Raw genomic sequence first — 20,804 nt, forward strand, 5'->3', positions numbered from 1 at the left:
TACTTGCTACTTGCTTCATGTCATCTGCATTAATACCCACTGTCTTGTACCAAGCACTGATCTGCAGAGAGTTCAAATTAATGTAGGGAGGAGTCACTCAGAGCTGAACCTGTTTGCTTCCAAAGGGCCAGTCATAAAGAGATATTGGCAAAGATATGGGAACAGGTTACCTGCATCCTGTACCAGCCACAAGTAGAGAGTTAATGCACTAGAGGGATGAACTTCGATGAATTCAGTTATCTTTTCCCATCCCTAACTTTCCTTATTAGCACCATACCACCTGAGAATGCTACAATATCTCTGCTGGGCACCCTCCTTAACCTCACAATGGAGCAACCAACAACGGACTATTACTAATCCCCACTACACTCAGCTCAAACACATATTTGTTTTTCTTGGCATGACATCCAGTTCCAAATAAGGCAACATGGGTTGATGGTAGCACCACAAGTTGGAGCAGCTGTGTCACAGATTGCTTGGAGATGGTTCGTACCCACACAAGCCCTTACATGGTGAATTCCCAAGCACAACCATGCCATTGGGTGAGTTGGAGGTATATCACTTGTATTCCACAGCTGGACAGATATCTGGACAGTGCCAGCAGGATTGGAACCTCAATATTCCATACAGCACTTTTATCATCTGCATCCGTGTCCTCGCTCACCCTTACATTGTTCGTTACTATTCTTTATGAGACTTTTACAGCAACTTTTAAATCATTGATATTGAACTTTCACCTGAGGTCAATGCCAACAATATACAAATGCACAATTAGGTGTTGCAACTGAACAACAATTGCAACCAAAGTAACTACATCTTTTAATTTTAAAAATCAATTGCTTCTTTCTCCAGCTCAAATTAATGTATTAACCTGATGTGTCCCCCTGTATTTTGATAAAGGAGCCATGATAGCACTGTAATCACGATGAGATGTTTATTGTAAGTCTGTGATTTTAGCCCCTTTTAGACAAATTAAGTAACATACAATGGACCATTATAAGCTATGGATGGATGTGTAACTAACTCAGATTTGTGAACATCTCCAGCTTTCTGAAAATGATTGAAAAAATTGGCTTTTGAAGAACTAGTTTGGGGGGTGTAGTTAATACAAAAGAAGAATGTGTCAAAATGCAAGAGGACATTAATAAACTTGCAGAATGGACGTGTAATTGGCAAATGAATTTCAATATAGAAAAGTATGAGGAAGTGCATTTTGGTAGGAAGAATAAGGAGGCCACATACTGCGTGGATAATAAGTCCAAATGGGGTAAAAAAGCAAAGGGATCTCGGGGTACAGATAGTCAAATCACTAAAAGTAGCAACATAGATTAATAAGGCCATAAAAAAGGCAAATCAAGCACTAGGATTCATTTCTTGAGGGATAGAATTGAAAAGCAGAGAAGTTAAGTTAAACTTGAATAGAACCTTGCTTAGACCACACTTGGAGTTCTGTGAACAGTTCTGGTCTCCATATTATAAAAAGGATATAGAGGCATTGGAGAAGGTGCAAAAACGATTCACAAGAATGATACCAGAATTGAGAGGATATACTTATTAGGAAAGGATGAATAAGCTGGTCTCTTTTCTCTAGAAAAGTGAAGGCTGAGGGGTGACCTGATAGAGGTCTTTAAGATAAGGAAAGGGTTTGATAGGGTAAATGTAGACATAATTGGCTCGACTTTACAATGGTGGCGGGGCGGGGGGGGGGGGGGGGGGGGGGGTTGGTGGAGGTGGGGTGAAGGTGCGCGTGGCAAGCCTGCATGAACAAAACTTACCGTTTCCGACGCAATCGCATGTTGATGATGATTAACGTCCTCTCCGGGTTTCGCGGCCGGCAGCCAGCCTGATTGACAGGCAGGGTGCAAAGGTAGGTTCATTTAGTGTTTTCACTTCGTTCCATGGCTTTGTATTTAATTCATTTAGTTTCTTGTTCCTTGATCTGGAACCAGGCGTGAATCAGAAGTGGTGGGTAAGCAGCCCAGGTAAGTTAAAAATCTTTCTAAGTACTTAATCTTTAATTGCCGGTGGGACTTCCGTCTTCCGGTCGCCCGCGCACACACAGGTTGGTCCCTGGGAAACTCAGAAGTCGGCGAGTTGGAGCCAGCTTCTGAACCCGAATGGGATTTCCGCGATTTATGAAGCCCCCCCCCGGCCCCAACACAATGGCAATTGCCTCCTAAAATCACCACCAATGTTTCCACTTGTGGGGAAGTCCAAAACTAGAAGTCATAAATATAAGGTATTCACTAATAAATCCAATAGGGAATTCAGGAGAAACTTCTTTACCCAAAGAGTGGTAAGAATGTGGAATGCGCTACCACAAGGAGTAGTTGAGGCAAATAACATAGATGCATTTAAAGGGAAGCTAGATAAGCACATGAGAGAGAAAGGAATAGAAGGGTATCTTGATAGGGTTAGATGAAGTAGGGAGGGAGGAGGCTAATGTGGAGCATAAACGCTGGCATAAACCAGTTGGAACGAATGGCCTGTTTCTATGCTGTAGACTCGATGTAACTCAATGTAACAAGACACTTAGAAAATATCAACGGGATTAGACAAAGTCAACATAGATTTATGAAAGGGAAAATATGTTTGACAAACCTACTGGAGTTTTTTGAGGATGTAACTGGTAGAATAGATAAGGGAGAACCAGTGGATGTGGTTTATTTGGATTTTCAGAAGGCCTTTGATAAAGTCTCACATAAGAGGTTAGTGTGCAAAATTAAAGCACACGGGATTGGGGGTGATATACTGGTATGGATTGAAAATTGGTTAACAGACAGGAAACAGAGAGTAGGAATAAATGGGTCTTTTTCGGGGTGGCAGGCAGTGACTAGTGGGGTACCACAGGGATCAGTGCTTGGGCCCCAGCTATTCACAATATATATCAATGATTTGGATGAGGGAACCAAATGTAATATTTCCAAGTTTGCTGACGACACAAAACTAGGTGGGACTGGGAGTTGTGAGGAGGATGCAAAGAGGCTTCAAGGCGATTTGGATAAGTTGAGTGAGTGGGCAAATACATGGCAGATGCAGCATAATGTTGATAAATGTGAAGTTATCCACTTCGAAAGGAAAAACAGAAAGGCAGAGTATTATTTAAATGGTGATAGATTGAGAAATGTTGATGTACAAAGGGACCTGGGTGTCCTTGTACACCAGTCACTGAAAGTAAACATGCAGGTGGTATGTTGGCCTTCATTGCAAGTGGATTTGAGTACAGGAGCAAGGATGTCTTACTGCAGTTATACAGGGCCTTGGTGAGACCACACCTGGAGTATTGTGTGCAGTTTTGGTCTCCTTATGTAAGAAAGGATATACTTGTCATAGAGGGAGTACAGCAAAGGTTCACCTGACTGATTCCTGGGATGGCATGATTGTCGTATGAGGAGAGATTGGGTCGACTCGGCCTGTATTCACTCGAGTTTACAAGGATGAGAGGGGATCTCATTGAAACTGGGGGGTCCAGAACGAGGGGTCACAGTCTCAGGATACGGGGTAGGACATTTAGGACTGAGATGAAGAGAAATTTCTTCCCTTAGAGGGTGGTGAACCTGTAGAATTCTCTACCACAGAAGTCTGTGGAGGCCAAGTCACTGAATATATTTAAGGAGCTAGATAGATTTCTAGACACAAAAGGCATCAAGGGGTACGGGGAGAGAGCGGGAATATGGTATTGAGCTAGAGGATCAGCCATGATCATATTGAATGGCGGAGCAGGATCGAAGGGCCGAGTGGCCTACTCCTGCTGTTATTTTCTATGTTTCTACGTAGTTGCTGAGTGTCAGAGCATGGCAATACTTTGAAAAAGCACATGAAGCTGACAGCTATGATGAGCCTGCCCTGCCTTCGCCAACCTTTTGCTGCCAACTTTGCCTCCAACCTCGCCTTCTCTTACAGGCTCCCTGTGCATCTGCACAATTTGGAGATTCCACTTCCTGCGGATTCTGAGTCTTCCATCATGATGGTCGTTTGCCTCGGTCGTATTTCTCTGCGCTGGTAATATGTCAGATTTTCCTTTGGAGGGTCAGAGGGCAAAGTTACAGGTCTGTGAGTGGCAGGGATACTTTCCTCCAAATGAGTGCATGCATCCCATATGATGATAAGAATTGGAGATAGATTGTCGCTTTACATGAAGTGTCCTTGAAGACTAGCAGTAGCCCTTGTGGCAGGCAAAGTAAGTCGAGAGATCGGCAGATGAGTATAGATTATGGTTGAGTGCTTGGAGAGGTTTCCCTTTGCATTAGTGAGTTCCATTGACATCCTGATGCTGAGAGAGCACCAGAGGTGAGTGAAGGCTCTATTAGTGGTCGAGGATCTGTGTTGCCACGAGTGCCTCAACTTACCTTGGCCACCTTTATATCATTGAACCTTTTTCGGCACCATGTAGCAGTTCTTGGGGTGGTGACGGGCACGCTGACTCTGTCACCTCTGCCACCTCGCTCCAGATAGCCTGTCCCATCCTCTGACGGGGCTTCCTGCCCTTGGTGCCCATGAAACGGTCCCACCTTCCCCTGACTTTTGTCAGCAGCACCTCCTTACACATCTGAAAATTTTGGTGCCCTTGTTGGTACTTCCTCACCCGAGCCTGCTGCTCCCTCAGCCATCGTGTAGTATCTGGAGCCGTAAATGCAAGGTCCCCCTTTAACTGACTGCAGCCTTTAGAAGGAAGCACCACAAAATACATTTGTCTCCTTCCCAGAGGCAGTAAGCCAATTAAGGGCGGCTTTCTGCCCTCCAAACTGCCTTGCATAGTAATGAGGGTGCTGGAAGGAAATGGCTGCAGTTGCCCACCTCGCCAGAAACTCGGCAATGGAAGGAGAATCCAGGCCCACATCTTCAGCCACACATGTACCTCCTTAGTCTAGCTGTTACTACACTGGATAAGGCACAATACTGAAAGTCCTGCTCCTTAGTCTACCTCCTAACTCCTAGAGTCTTCTTGCAAGACCTCAATCCTATTCCTCCTTATGGTATTAGTTCTGACATGAACCACTACTTCCAGCTTATCCTCCTCCCTTTCCAAGGGTTTCTGCACCTGGGTATGACCCTTACCCTGGCACCTGGGAGGCAACACACCATTACAGATGTATCTCTGTAATAAAGAAATGCTCTGATAATGATTTAAAACATTTTTATTTAAAAAATCTTTCTTTTCCACTTGAGCTGTTATTCCGGCAGCTTGTATCAAGAAAATAGAGTGGCTGCTCGCTCCATTGCTCATTGGGTAAATGCCCTACAGTGACTGAGAAGGTCCCAAGTTTATTCCCCAGCCGGTGCTGAATTGGCTGATCTCAACTGGGGCTGCAGAAGGGTTGCTACATTTAGCCTCAGGCACCTTGAGCAAGGCAGGAAAACAAAATCAACCAGGATTCCCATCACTAATCATTATCCCAAGTTCTCTGCTGGAAAGTGCATGCATGTGGACATCAATTTGGCTGCGATGCCCTCCAAGGTCAAATAACCTCAATGTTAATATACATCGTTAAGGCTCAGGCGTGAAGAATAGCTGCTTGGATGAGGTACTGGAGGGCTGTTGTTGTCCGTGGAGCCAAACTCCAGCAACAGGCAGCGCTTCCAGGACTCAAGGAGAGAATGTGAGTAAAACAAACTTCATTATTACAATGGTCAGAAAGTAAGTTGACACAATTACAAGGAACACAAACGATAGAGACAAGGCAAACTTAGCAGCATTTATTTTAAATGATTTCAAACTCTACATTTAACTTAATGAGAGAGCATTAAACTCCATAATATGCAAACAATATTTGCTTCAATAAATGGTTCAACAGGATAGACATTTTTTTCTGGCCTTTTTTCCCATTACATGTCATTTCTATTTTCATGGGCCAAATTCCAAATCTCTTTAAAAAAATAGATTGCCTTAAAAGTGCACTAATGTCTTCCATGAGCTATGTGAGCCTAATGCAGTGATTATGGTGATAAACAAATACGCCAATACAGGATCTGGTATTCTGCGGAGTCATACGAGAAGGCTACTTCTGATTTTACTGGGAGCTTGGAAAGGTTACTTCACCAATGAGGCAACACCACATGATTCAGCTCAAGTGAGGCAGGAACAGCGGCACTCCCGACACTACACGTAGTGGGGGGGTGCAGTAGGCAATTCAGCAAAATGAACAGCTGGGAATCCTTTTCAAGCTGTTTCTATATTTTACATGGGCTTGGTTTTGTTTTACAGAAAATCTAAAAAGGTTAATGCGTCTGTGGTACTTGGTAGATTTGTGGGCTTTTTTTTCCCCCATCTGGGAATCAGAAGAGATAATACTTAACTACTGAAGTAGAAACACTAATTAAATGAATCAAACCTGACACTGGCATGGAGTGATTTGCTAAATTGCTTTTTAATTCTATTAGTGTATATATTTTCTGTAAGGTTGAGTATAGTGATGTGTTTGGAGCTGCTCCATACCCTACTCAGGGTGCAAATTTGTTTTCATTTATCTTTGCCTCCTCTCTGTTAGTTATTTTGGCAAATGGTGTTTAGTGGGAAATACAGTGAAAATATTAATGCTCCAAGAATGCCTAGCAAGTGTGGACTTATTGCTGAGATCTAACATAAGGAGCTCTCATCAAGGTTAAAATAGATTGGTCTCCTTAATGAATTATTTATGCAAAGCACAATTATTTATAGACGATATACTTTTAATTATCTATTGGCTGCTGTAAATTGGGTTGGGTATGAGTCCACGTAATGAGTTTGTATGGGACTCTTCCCCAAATGCATGTGGCACATTACTCATGAGGACAGTACCATCATTTATAAGCAAAATAAAACCAACACTGCAAAATTCAAACATGTTCACAGTTCATTTAGTAAATACTGCAAATGGAGAATGTTCTATAGTATCTACATTTCTCAGAGTGTACAGTACAATCCAGCATTAGTTGCCAACAAAAGTTAGTTTTGCAGAAATACATATGAAGGAAAACTTGCATTTAAAAAATTCGTCTTCCTTTCCACAATTCATTATCATACATGCCATTATCGCACTTACTATCTCCAGGGAGAAGGAATGGTCTCGGATATAAAGTATTCTGCAATTGGTGTTATTTGTCCACTATCTATATTACCTCCAGCTCGAATAAAGCTGTTCACCATATATACTTCCTACTATCAAGACAACAGCAGGAACTGAGATATACTACTCCATGACTGCCATTACTGGTCACCATGTATAGTACCTCCAACCAAGACAGCAGGTTGGCTTTGTCATGTGCTAGGATCGCTATATTACCAGAAAGGTGATGGCAGGGTTCAAGTCAATTGTTAGTGTCCTCGCCAAATTCACTCAACTAAGCCAAGTGAGTTTAATAGCATGCAGCTCTAAGAGCTTTCTGTTTGCTCAACCACACTCACCGTAAAACCAGCAAAAAAAGGCATGTGGTACTTCAAGGACTCAGTATATTCAACTATATTTTGTTGATATCCTATGTCAACCCAAAATGTCTGATATGTTGAGGGTGGCCAGAGATGGTGAACAGACAAAAGAAGCTGATATTAGTGTTCAATGAGCTAACAAACACATCAGACCTTAAATAAAGGAAATTATGCGTCCCATAGTTGAAAGTGGGCAGAAGCGGCTGACTGACAAGGCATTTGAATAGTTTAGATAATTTGCTGCTGGAAACATGTGTTAGCCTTGTTAGTGAATGCTGTGGGCTATTTGACCATGGGAGCATCACAGTGGAGGCCAAACCTATCTTCACCCGATGACCACTTATGCGCACCTTCAGCAGGGGTCACAGGATAGCAATTGGGAGCAGGAACCCTGGGTTGATTTTCTCTTCCCTAATGCAGAGACACTGAGGTCAACTGAAGCCCTCTTACTGCACTCATTTTGGTTGAAAACAGCTAACTCAGCACAGACTGGAGTTCAAACCTGGGACCTTCCTAGCCTGTATGGTTCAGCTACTCACTGGATAAACTCACTGAGCCACTGGGGGAAGCAGCCACTATTTATTCAATTTATTTTCTCCTTCCTTCCCCTTTACGAGTTTCCCAGGTCAGGCACCAACTGCAGCTGAAAGGGAAAGCAAGAATCTTGTTCCCAGCCTCCGTCCATGTGCTGTTCTTGTATTGGCCACTTGGTGGTGCAGAAGAATGGCCCAGTAACCACTCTCCCAATAGTCCCATGGGAAGGCATTTGGTCTCCACTTGGTTGGCAGGTTATTTAGCAGTGTGAAGGTTACTGCTGCTGACCCACACAGATCACCTTTTGACTAATCTGTCATCATGCAATATTACATGTTAAACATTACAATTACATGTACTTGACTCATGCTAATTTTAAACTTTTAAAAGTATGTTTCATTTCATAATTATTTTTTTCTTTAAATTTGAGTTGATGACTTTTTCTCTACTCATCTCAGTATTGTAATCTCAGTTTTAATTTACTGAACTGTGGCCAAATCCATATGTTATTGCCAGGTCAGACTCCTAGTTTATTCAGATAATATTAACAGAAAATATACTGTGCAATCTCCTTTCTTATCATTAATAAAGTACACATTAGAGAACAGTGGTAACAACCCTTAACCTACAAATTAGACCATTTAACCTACAAACGAGGAAGACCTGATTGCCCCAGAGTAATACTGTCACAATATAAAGGATAAATGGGTTATATAAGGTCTTCTAATAGAATGAACTCATAATCTTGCTGTTTTGACATAGTGCACTGTTTTCTATCACAGGGAAAGGATATAAACTCATTTTACAGTTAATATTTTTCTACTCGATGAAATGGTTCAATGATGAGGGCAGTTACATTGCTTTTATGAGGTCACCAGAAAGATATTTGGTGGGGGGCGGGGGCGGGGGCAAGACACTGAGTTGCTGTGACATTGTAAAATATTACTGCATGACTTACTACACATTATCACATGCTTGTGTCCCTTGCATCTCCTCCTGCTCCCCCCCCCCACCTCGTCTCTCACACACATATAGTATGAATCGCAGCCATCTCATATCTCATGTGTTAACAAAACAGCAGAACTTTCCTTTAAAGAGTTTTAACAGTAGAGGCACAAATTGAATTGTGATAATCATTTGCACCAATTGCCCGGAACTCTCTCTCAACAGTGACATAAGTGTTGTGTCTTATGTGGGCATATCACTCCCTAGAGAGTTTTCACTGTGATTCTGAAAGTAATATCCAGCACACCTAGCTAGACTGCTGATGCCCCTCAAGAATATTTAACCATTGTGATTTTCAATTTTCACATATCTAATATATAATTGCTCCCAACCATACCCGGATAAATAAAAAAATATCATTTCAATAAGCAAGAAGGGATAGAGCAGCCAAAAGGTTAGAAGACTTTAGTTTAATTAGGAAACATTCTACTAAGAACCTCATCTTATTTAAGTTTTTTTCAATGTGTCTCACATATTCTGCAGTTTGTATCCTGCGTTTACTCCTTGCCAGTGAGAAAAGCAGTCTTCTGCTGACCGTGATTCATATGTCCACACATGCATGAGGCCCACTTCTACCTATTGAAAATCTAATCCCTCATCAAACATGAGATTTACATTGTCAATATAAAGGTAATATAAATATGATTTACATTTTATATGATTTGGTCTCAAAGATTAATAGCTATCAGTATCTTCCCTAAACACAATATGTGCCACATCTGATGAACCTTATAAAAAAGATTCCTTTTTTTTCTCCAACAATTCTCCTTTGTCACACCAGAGGCATCTAAGAAGCACAGCAATCTTCCATCCCACCGCTGCACCAGAATTAAATAAAACTGTTTGGTTTCAAATTTGACAAAGATTCTTAATAACCATTTACACATACAGACATCAAAGTTTCAAGACCCTTCACTTTCTCCTCAGTGACTACTTTCTATTACAAAGTTGACATGGGTTTGAATAAACTGAAAATATATGAAATATCAACATCACTGGCATCAACAATCAAACAAAATCATGTAGTTTAACCCTTTCAAGCCCACGACATTGAATATTTTTTGTTGCAAGACTACTACTTCAGCTTTCTAGAGTGGGAATCATTTCACAAGCCTGTCTCATTAATCCATTATATTGATGACTTAATTAAATCTAAAGTCTCCTGAGGTCAATGCAAACTTGATTGATATACAGTGTACCTTTTAAACATTGCAGGATAGTATGGGACATTTGCTGTCACTTATTACATCAGACCACTAGAGGCAGCCTAAGTAGGCCTTTTTGCAATCTGTAAAATATAGTCAACACACTCAAGGATGACTTTGACCTGCATGGACTGGAAAGAGTTAAGCGAAAAAAAAACTGCAATAAAGCTAGATGCATTGTCGTTGTCACAAGCTTGAAATGCAATGACTATATTTCCAAGTTAAAATAACAGCAAATTTAAACGTGTGAAATCTTCGTATGGAATCTTGAGACTTTTCTCGTGTTTCTTTTAAGTACTCCCGTCCCCAGTCCTCAATTTGCGTGCTTCAATCATCTGTTTAGAGGCTCGCTTTCGGTCACTTGCCAGGCCAAGCCAACACATGAAATCAATAAAGCATGTCGTTGGGTTCAGCCGGAGGCCAAACTCGCTTGTTGAGTAGTCGAATGGAAATGTGTGGTGATAGTTGTGGAATCCTTCCCCTGTAAGAAATGCAGCAAGTTTATTATTCATCCAAAATATTCCCTGTAACTGCATTCGGGGCTGTCACAAGGACTGTCACTGTGTCTGACTTGGTCTCGCTGTCTATCAGGCTATGTTATATACATCCCCCCCGCCCCACCTCCACCTTCCGTCAGTGTATCGATCAGACTTAAACCGAGGTTCAGTTTCTGTAACTATTAATCCTCTTTTTTTGTTAAATCTCTTTAAAATGTACAATTAGTAATCTGTTAATAGTGCCCAATTCAATTATTTTTTTGATTATATATAAATCACTCAGTTAATTCGGAATATGCTGTAATTTGCATTCTTTAAAACTTAAAAATTGGCCGTTTAAAAAAGTGATACAGCAATAAACTGTTTAAAAAAAGATAAGGTGCTTGTTAAAAATCCATTCTCACTTGAATGTATTTACACTAAAAGCTGCTGCCAAAAGTAAAATAAACTGTGCCAAGCCCAATTATTTAGCTGATCAAGCTATCTTTGTTATAATCACTTCACAATGATTAAAATCTAAAGCATTTTGTACTTTAGGAGTCAATGTACACACAGCTTGACTAGACTCTGATATGAACAATTCTCTTCTGTTGAAGTGAAAGTCTGTGTACTGTATTTATAAAATCAAATGCCATTGAGTTAATTGATCCCAGCCAGAGCAGTAACGATGCACTACAACTGGTTTAAGTGAACCCAGAGCTGTGGGAGGGAAGGCCGAAAAGCATCAAAGCTCCTATTCCTAATCACTATCCAGTGGTGACCAGAAAGTGCGTATGTTTGGACACAGGTGCCTGGAATTGGCGTGGGGTTTCTCCCCATCTACTGTCGTAACTGCAGCAGATATTTGGTGGAATCCCTGCAAAAATGGTGTAAATGGCTAAAAACTGCTGCTTACTCTTTCTCCAGTGGTTCCGCCAGTCTTCTGCCAAGCTGTGGCAGAAGATCAGGAGAATCCCTGCAGAATTTCAAGGGCCAGGGTGAGGACAGGATTAGCCTCAGCTGTGTTGAGCAACCACAAAGTGGGAACTGGAAGCTGCAAGAGGGTGATTGTGAGACAATGACAGAGTGAGCTTCTGCTGAGAGAAAGTAAGGTTAATGAGTTCGGCCTGAAGAAGTGTTGATGGTGGCGACTGTAAGTGAGGCTGTGTGAAGAAGGTGCTAATTGGATTGTTCTTTCAATTAAAAACAGAAAATGCTGGAAGCGACTGGAAAGGTATCTGGGAAGTGAGGGGGAGGATCCAGTTGTTGTGGTACATGTTGGGACCAATGACATAGGACGGAGTAGGCAAGAGGTCATGCAAAGGCAGTATCAAGAGTAAGGAGCTAAATTAAAATGCAGGACCTCAAGGGTGGTAATCTCAGGATTATTACCTGAGCCATGTGCAAACTGACATAGGGACAAACAGAGCAGGAAGGTGAACATGTGGCTAAAGGAATGGTATAGGAAGGAGGGGTTCCATTTCATGCGATACTGGCACCAGTACTGGGATAGGAGGGAGTTGTACCGTTGGAACAGGCCATACCTCAACCAGGCTGGGACCAAGGTCCTAGCGGAAAGGATTAATAGGGTGGTAAAAAGTACTTTAAACTAATCAGTCGGGGGGGGGCAGGGGGAGGAGGCTCAGTAAAAAAATAGTAAAAATCATAGTTTAAAGATAAAAAAAAACGATAAGAGCAGAGTTCAAGCCACAAACAGTGATTATAGATACTCCAGGTGAAAGGAATACTAAAATAACTAAAGTAGTTACAGCAGGAGTGATAAATAAGAAATGTGTTAAGTTAAACGATGTGAAAAAGACAGTATTAGGGCAGAACAACAGGTTAGGGACTGTTGCCCAAATAAGAGTTTTATATGCTAACGCACGGAGTATAAGAAATAAATTGAGTGAATTTGAGGCTCAAATACAGCTTAGTGGCCATTACTGAGACATGGATGCATGCTGATTATGATTGGGAGTTAAATATTCCGGGTTATGAGGTCTTTAGAAAGGATAGGGTAACAAGAAGAGGAGGCGGGGCAGCCTTATTGATTAAAGATACTATTACAACATTAGTGAGAGCATATAGGTAAGGGAAAGCAATCAGCGGAGACTCCATGGTTAGAATTGAGGAATAAGAGAGGACTTAAAACTGTAATGGGAGCTGTCTGGTAGCAGCAATTAAGTAGCAGAATGTATTAATTCAGAGATTTGAGAGGCTTGTAGCAAAAGCAGAGTTGTTTTAATGGGAGACTTTAATTTTCATATAGATTGGGAAGAGCTGAGTAGCTCAAGTCATGAAAGTTAGTGAATTTCTTGAGTGCATTCAATATAGTTTTCTGGAGCAATATGTTCCAGAACATACAAGAGGGTAGGCCATACTAGATTTAGTAATGAGTAATGAGCCAGACTTAATTAATAATCTAATAGTAAGGGAACATTTATCTAACAGTGATTATAATATGATCAAATTCAATTTTAGGTTTGAAAAGGAGAAACGTTACTAGGATTCTAGATTTTGGTACGGCTAACTTCAACGAGATGAGATACAGACGGACAACAGCAAGCTAGTCATAATTGTTTTCGGGTGAAACTACAGATGAACAGTGGGAGGTGTTCAAAAAAGAATTTAGCTTAATACAGAACCAGTATATACCCCTAAGGGGCAAGAGTTCTACTTACCAAATAAAACAGCCATGAGGTGAGAGGTAACATAAAACTAAAGGAAAGAGCATGCAAAAGTGCAAAGAATAGTGTAAATCCAGGGGACTGGGAGAGATATAAAGAACAGCAAAGGAAGACAAAAAAGATAGTAAGAGCTGCAAAAAGGGAATTCAAAAAGAAACTAGTGAGGAATAACAAGATTAACACAAAAAGTTTATACAATTATATTAGAAGAAAAAGGGTAGTCAAGGGTATTGTGGGCTCTTTAAAAACAGATACGGGTAATATTGCAAATGAAAATAAGGAAATGGCAGACTTGTTGAATAATCACTGTGTCAGTTTTTGCAGTAGAGGAAGAGGATAATATATCTGACATTCCAGGGAAACTAATAATGAATGGGACTCACTAAAGTTTGAGCTGATTGAGCAGTTGTGACTGCTGTTCTCAAAAGGTGTATAAAGTAGAAGGTTATCTGCTGAAGCACAGAGCTGGTATCGCGAACAGAGTGGGAACTTGAGAATTTGGTGAGAGTGGAAAAATAAAATTTAATTTAGAACTTTAACAGAAAGTGCAAGTCAGTGGCAGTTAACAGTCAATAGTCAATTGCCTGAATAGAGGGTAATTACTGTGAACTGGAAGCTGAGTGAGCAGTTGTAACTGCTGTTCTCAAAAGGAGTATAAAGTAGAAGGTTATCTGCTGAAACACAGAGAGCCTCATGGACAGAGTGGATTGTGAACCGAATGGGAACTTGAGAATTTGGTGCTAAATTTAAACAAAAGAAGTGGGAAAAAAAACCTAAACAGACTAAAAAGTAATTATCTATAAATAAGTATATAATTTAGTAGCGAGAAGTGGTGCTGAGCACCCGGGGGAGGAGCCCAGGTATCAGTATGGGAGCAGGAGTGGAGTTGAGCAGAGTGGTGCTGATCACAGGGGGAGGAGCCCGGGTATCAGTATGGGAGCGGGCTGGAGTTGAGTGAAGTGGTGCTGATCACAGGGGGAGGAGCCCGGGTATCAGTAAGGGAGCGGGCTGGAGTTGAGTGAAGTGGTGCTGAGCACAGGGGGAGGAGCCCGGGTATCAGTAAGGGAGCAGACTGGAGTTGAGCGAAGTGGTGCTGATCACAGGGGGAGGAGCCCGGGTATCAGTATGGGAGCGGACTGGAGTTGAGCGAAGTGGTGCTGATCACGGGGAGGAGCCCGGGTATCAGTAAGGGAGCGGACTGGAGTTGAGTGAAGTGGTGCTGAGCACAGGGGGAGGAGCCCGGGTATCAGTATGGGAGCGGGCTGGAGTTGAGTGAAGTGGTGCTGATCACAGGGGGAGGAGCCCAGGTATCAGTAAGGGAGCGGGCTGGAGTGGAGTGAAGTGGTGCTGATCATTGGGGGAGGAGCCCAGGTATCAGTAAGGGAGCGGACTGGAGTTGAGCGAAGTGGTGCTGATCACAGGGGGAGGAGCCCGGGTATCAGTAAGGGAGCGGGCTGGAGTTGAGCGAAGTGGTGCTGATCACTGGGGGAGGAGCCCGGGTATCAGTAAGGGAGCGGGCTGGAGTTGAGCGAAGTGGTGCTGATCACAGGGGGAGGAGCCCGGGTATCAGTAAGGGAGCGGACTGGAGTTGAGTGAAGTGGTGCTGAGCACAGGGGGAGGAGCCCGGGTATCAGTATGGGAGCGGGCTGGAGTTGAGTGAAGTGGTGCTGATCACAGGGGGAGGAGCCCAGGTATCAGTAAGGGAGCGGACTGGAGTTGAGCGAAGTGGTGCTGATCACAGGGGGAGGAGCCCGGGTATCAGTAAGGGAGCGGGCTGGAGTTGAGCGAAGTGGTGCTGATCACTGGGGGAGGAGCCCGGGTATCAGTAAGGGAGCGGGCTGGAGTTGAGCGAAGTGGTGCTGATCACAGGGGGAGGAGCCCGGGTATCAGTAAGGGAGCGGGCTGGAGTTGAGTGAAGTGGTGCTGATCACTGGGGGAGGAGCCCGGGTATCAGTAAGGGAGCGGGCTGGAGTTGAGCGAAGTGGTGCTGATCACAGGGGGAGGAGCCCGGGTATCAGTAAGGGAGCGGACTGGAGTTGAGTGAAGTGGTGCTGATCACAGGGGGAGGAGCCCGGGTATCAGTAAGGGAGCGGGCTGGAGTTGAGTGAAGTGGTGCTGATCACTGGGGGAGGAGCCCGGGTATCAGTAAGGGAGCGGGCTGGAGTTGAGCGAAGTGGTGCTGATCACAGGGGGAGGAGCCCGGGTATCAGTAAGGGAGCGGGCTGGAGTTGAGTGAAGTGGTGCTGATCACAGGGGGAGGAGCCCGGGTATCAGTATGGGAGCGGACTGGAGTTGAGTGAAGTGGTGCTGATCACAGGGGGAGGAGCCCGGGTATCAGTAAGGGAGCGGGCTGGAGTTGAGTGAAGTGGTGCTGATCACAGGGGGAGGAGCCCGGGTATCAGTAAGGGAGCGGGCTGGAGTTGAGTGAAGTGGTGCTGATCACTGGGGGAGGAGCCCGGGTATCAGTAAGGGAGCGGGCTGGAGTTGAGTGAAGTGGTGCTGATCACAGGGGGAGGAGCCCGGGTATCAGTATGGGAGCGGACTGGAGTTGAGTGAAGTGGTGCTGATCACTGGGGGAGGAGCCCGGGTATCAGTATGGGAGCGGACTGGAGTTGAGTGAAGTGGTGCTGATCACTGGGGGAGGAGCCCGGGTATCAGTAAGGGAGCGGACTGGAGTTGAGTGAAGTGGTGCTGATCACAGGGGGAGGAGCCCGGGTATCAGTATGGGAGCGGGCTGGAGTGGAGTGAAGTGGTGCTGATCACAGGGGGAGGAGCCCGGGTATCAGTAAGGGAGCGGACTGGAGTTGAGCGAAGTGGTGCTGATCACAGGGGGAGGAGCCCGGGTATCAGTATGGGAGCGGGCTGGAGTTGAGTGAAGTGGTGCTGATCACAGGGGGAGGAGCCCGGGTATCAGTATGGGAGCGGACTGGAGTTGAGTGAAGTGGTGCTGATCACAGGGGGAGGAGCCCGGGTATCAGTAAGGGAGCGGACTGGAGTTGAGCGAAGTGGTGCTGATCACAGGGGGAGGAGCCCGGGTATCAGTATGGGAGCGGACTGGAGTTGAGCGAAGTGGTGCTGATCACAGGGGGAGGAGCCCGGGTATCAGTAAGGGAGCGGACTGGAGTTGAGCGAAGTGGTGCTGATCACAGGGGGAGGAGCCCGGGTATCAGTAAGGGAGCGGGCTGGAGTTGAGTGAAGTGGTGCTGATCACAGGGGGAGGAGCCCGGGTATCAGTAAGGGAGCGGACTGGAGTTGAGTGAAGTGGTGCTGATCACAGGGGGAGGAGCCCAGGTATCAGTAAGGGAGCGGACTGGAGTTGAGTGAAGTGGTGCTGATCACAGGGGGAGGAGCCCGGGTATCAGTAAGGGAGCGGGCTGGAGTTGAGTGAAGTGGTGCTGATCACAGGGGGAGGAGCCCGGGTATCAGTATGGGAGCGGGCTGGAGTTGAGTGAAGTGGTGCTGATCACAGGGGGAGGAGCCCGGGTATCAGTATGGGAGCGGGCTGGAGTTGAGTGAAGTGGTGCTGATCACAGGGGGAGGAGCCCGGGTATCAGTAAGGGAGCGGGCTGGAGTTGAGTGAAGTGGTGCTGATCATTGGGGGAGGAGCCCGGGTATCAGTAAGGGAGCGGGCTGGAGTTGAGTGAAGTGGTGCTGATCACAGGGGGAGGAGCCCGGGTATCAGTAAGGGAGCGGACTGGAGTTCAGTGAAGTGGTGCTGATCACAGGGGGAGGAGCCCGGGTATCAGTATGGGAGCGGGCTGGAGTTGAGTGAAGTGGTGCTGATCACAGGGGGAGGAGCCCGGGTATCAGTAAGGGAGCGGACTGGAGTTGAGTGAAGTGGTGCTGATCACAGGGGGAGGAGCCCGGGTATCAGTATGGGAGCGGGCTGGAGTTGAGTGAAGTGGTGCTGATCACAGGGGGAGGAGCCCGGGTATCAGTAAGGGAGCGGGCTGGAGTTGAGCGAAGTGGTGCTGATCACAGGGGGAGGAGCCCGGGTATCAGTAAGGGAGCGGGCTGGAGTTGAGTGAAGTGGTGCTGATCACTGGGGGAGGAGCCCGGGTATCAGTAAGGGAGCGGGCTGGAGTTGAGCGAAGTGGTGCTGATCACAGCGGGAGGAGCCCGGGTATCAGTAAGGGAGCGGACTGGAGTTGAGCGAAGTGGTGCTGATCACAGGGGGAGGAGCCCGGGTATCAGTAAGGGAGCGGACTGGAGTTGAGTGAAGTGGTGCTGATCACAGGGGGAGGAGCCCGGGTATCAGTAAGGGAGCGGACTGGAGTTGAGCGAAGTGGTGCTGATCACAGGGGGAGGAGCCCGGGTATCAGTATGGGAGCGGGCTGGAGTTGAGCGAAGTGGTGCTGATCACTGGGGGAGGAGCCCGGGTATCAGTATGGGAGCGGGCTGGAGTTGAGTGAAGTGGTGCTGATCACAGGGGGAGGAGCCCGGGTATCAGTATGGGAGCGGACTGGAGTTGAGCGAAGTGGTGCTGATCACTGGGGGAGGAGCCCGGGTATCAGTATGGGAGCGGGCTGGAGTTGAGTGAAGTGGTGCTGATCACAGGGGGAGGAGCCCGGGTATCAGTAAGGGAGCGGGCTGGAGTTGAGCGAAGTGGTGCTGATCACAGTGGGAGGAGCCCGGGTATCAGTAAGGGAGCGGGCTGGAGTTGAGCGAAGTGGTGCTGATCACAGGGGGAGGAGCCCAGGTATCAGTAAGGGAGCGGGCTGGAGTTGAGCGAAGTGGTGCTGATCACAGGGGGAGGAGCCCGGGTATCAGTATGGGAGCGGACTGGAGTTGAGCGAAGTGGTGCTGATCACAGGGGGAGGAGCCCGGGTATCAGTATGGGAGCGGACTGGAGTTGAGCGAAGTGGTGCTGATCACTGGGGGAGGAGCCCGGGTATCAGTAAGGGAGCGGACTGGAGTTGAGTGAAGTGGTGCTGATCACAGGGGGAGGAGCCCGGGTATCAGTATGGGAGCGGACTGGAGTTGAGCGAAGTGGTGCTGATCACTGGGGGAGGAGCCCGGGTATCAGTATGGGAGCGGGCTGGAGTTGAGTGAAGTGGTGCTGATCACAGGGGGAGGAGCCCGGGTATCAGTAAGGGAGCGGACTGGAGTTGAGTGAAGTGGTGCTGATCACTGGGGGAGGAGCCCGGGTATCAGTAAGGGAGCGGACTGGAGTTGAGTGAAGTGGTGCTGATCACAGGGGGAGGAGCCCGGGTATCAGTATGGGAGCGGGCTGGAGTTGAGCGAAGTGGTGCTGATCACTGGGGGAGGAGCCCAGGTATCAGTAAGGGAGCGGGCTGGAGTTGAGTGAAGTGGTGCTGATCACTGGGGGAGGAGCCCGGGTATCAGTATGGGAGCGGGCTGGAGTTGAGTGAAGTGGTGCTGATCACTGGGGGAGGAGCCCGGGTATCAGTAAGGGAGCGGACTGGAGTTGAGCGAAGTGGTGCTGATCACAGGGGGAGGAGCCCGGGTATCAGTAAGGGAGCGGGCTGGAGTTGAGTGAAGTGGTGCTGATCACTGGGGGAGGAGCCCGGGTATCAGTAAGGGAGCGGACTGGAGTTGAGCGAAGTGGTGCTGATCACAGGGGGAGGAGCCCGGGTATCAGTATGGGAGCGGGCTGGAGTTGAGCGAAGTGGTGCTGATCACAGGGGGAGGAGCCCAGGTATCAGTATGGGAGCGAGCTGGAGTTGAGTGAAGTGGTGCTGATCACAGGGGGAGGAGCCCGGGTATCAGTATGGGAGCGGGCTGGAGTTGAGTGAAGTGGTGCTGATCACTGGGGGAGGAGCCCGGGTATCAGTAAGGGAGCGGGCTGGAGTTGAGCGAAGTGGTGCTGATCACAGGGGGAGGAGCCCGGGTATCAGTATGGGAGCGGGCTGGAGTTGAGCGAAGTGGTGCTGATCACTGGGGGAGGAGCCCGGGTATCAGTATGGGAGCGGGCTGGAGTTGAGTGAAGTGGTGCTGATCACTGGGGGAGGAGCCCGGGTATCAGTATGGGAGCGGACTGGAGTTGAGTGAAGTGGTGCTGATCACAGGGGGAGGAGCCCGGGTATCAGTAAGGGAGCGGGCTGGAGTTGAGCGAAGTGGTGCTGATCACAGGGGGAGGAGCCCGGGTATCAGTATGGGAGCGGACTGGAGTTGAGCGAAGTGGTGCTGATCACAGGGGGAGGAGCCCGGGTATCAGTAAGGGAGCGGACTGGAGTTGAGTGAAGTGGTGCTGATCACAGGGGGAGGAGCCCGGGTATCAGTAAGGGAGCGGGCTGGAGTTGAGCGAAGTGGTGCTGATCACAGGGGGAGGAGCCCGGGTATCAGTAAGGGAGCGGGCTGGAGTTGAGCGAAGTGGTGCTGATCACAGGGGGAGGAGCCCGGGTATCAGTATGGGAGCGGGCTGGAGTTGAGTGAAGTGGTGCTGATCACTGGGGGAGGAGCCCGGGTATCAGTAAGGGAGCGGACTGGAGTTGAGCGAAGTGGTGCTGATCACAGGGGGAGGAGCCCGGGTATCAGTATGGGAGCGGGCTGGAGTTGAGTGAAGTGGTGCTGATCACAGGGGGAGGAGCCCGGGTATCAGTATGGGAGCGGGCTGGAGTTGAGTGAAGTGGTGCTGATCACAGGGGGAGGAGCCCGGGTATCAGTAAGGGAGCGGGCTGGAGTTGAGTGAAGTGGTGCTGATCACAGGGGGAGGAGCCCGGGTATCAGTAAGGGAGCGGGCTGGAGTTGAGCGAAGTGGTGCTGATCACAGGGGGAGGAGCCCGGGTATCAGTAAGGGAGCGGACTGGAGTTGAGCGAAGTGGTGCTGATCACTGGGGGAGGAGCCCGGGTATCAGTATGGGAGCGGACTGGAGTTGAGCGAAGTGGTGCTGAGCACAGGGGGAGGAGCCCGGGTATCAGTAAGGGAGCGGGCTGGAGTTGAGCGAAGTGGTGCTGATCACTGGGGGAGGAGCCCGGGTATCAGTATGGGAGCGGACTGGAGTTGAGCGAAGTGGTGCTGAGCACAGGGGGAGGAGCCCGGGTATCAGTAAGGGAGCGGACTGGAGTTGAGCGAAGTGGTGCTGATCACAGGGGGAGGAGCCCGGGTATCAGTATGGGAGCGGACTGGAGTTGAGTGAAGTGGTGCTGATCACTGGGGGAGGAGCCCGGGTATCAGTAAGGGAGCGGACTGGAGTTGAGCGAAGTGGTGCTGATCACAGGGGGAGGAGCCCGGGTATCAGTAAGGGAGCGGGCTGGAGTTGAGTGAAGTGGTGCTGATCACAGGGGGAGGAGCCCGGGTATCAGTACGGGAGTAGACTGGAGTTGAGTGAAGTGGTGCTGATCACAGGGGGAGGAGCCCAGGTATCAGTAAGGGAGCGGGCTGGAGTTGAGTGAAGTGGTGCTGATCACAGGGGGAGGAGCCCGGGTATCAGTATGGGAGCGGGCTGGAGTTGAGCGAAGTGGTGCTGATCACAGGGGGAGGAGCCCGGGTATCAGTAAGGGAGCGGGCTGGAGTTGAGTGAAGTGGTGC

The 20,804-nt window shown here is 47.3% G+C and overlaps 1 protein-coding gene across 1 annotated transcript in view; it reads right to left on the reverse strand.

Moving 5' to 3' along the window:
* Positions 1-5,682: 5,682 nt before the first annotated feature.
* The window catches only part of LOC137325104 (stearoyl-CoA desaturase 5-like), a 104,808-nt gene continuing 89,686 nt past the window's right edge, over positions 5,683-20,804 (reverse strand). Inside the window, exon 5 of the mRNA XM_067989826.1 lies at positions 5,683-10,630. Coding sequence (XP_067845927.1) covers positions 10,440-10,630 — 191 coding nt within the window. The 3' untranslated portion in view covers positions 5,683-10,439. The remainder of the gene's footprint in view (positions 10,631-20,804) is intronic.

Source organism: Heptranchias perlo, chromosome 1, assembly GCF_035084215.1.
Source record: "Heptranchias perlo isolate sHepPer1 chromosome 1, sHepPer1.hap1, whole genome shotgun sequence".
Classification (NCBI taxonomy): domain Eukaryota; kingdom Metazoa; phylum Chordata; class Chondrichthyes; order Hexanchiformes; family Hexanchidae; genus Heptranchias; species Heptranchias perlo.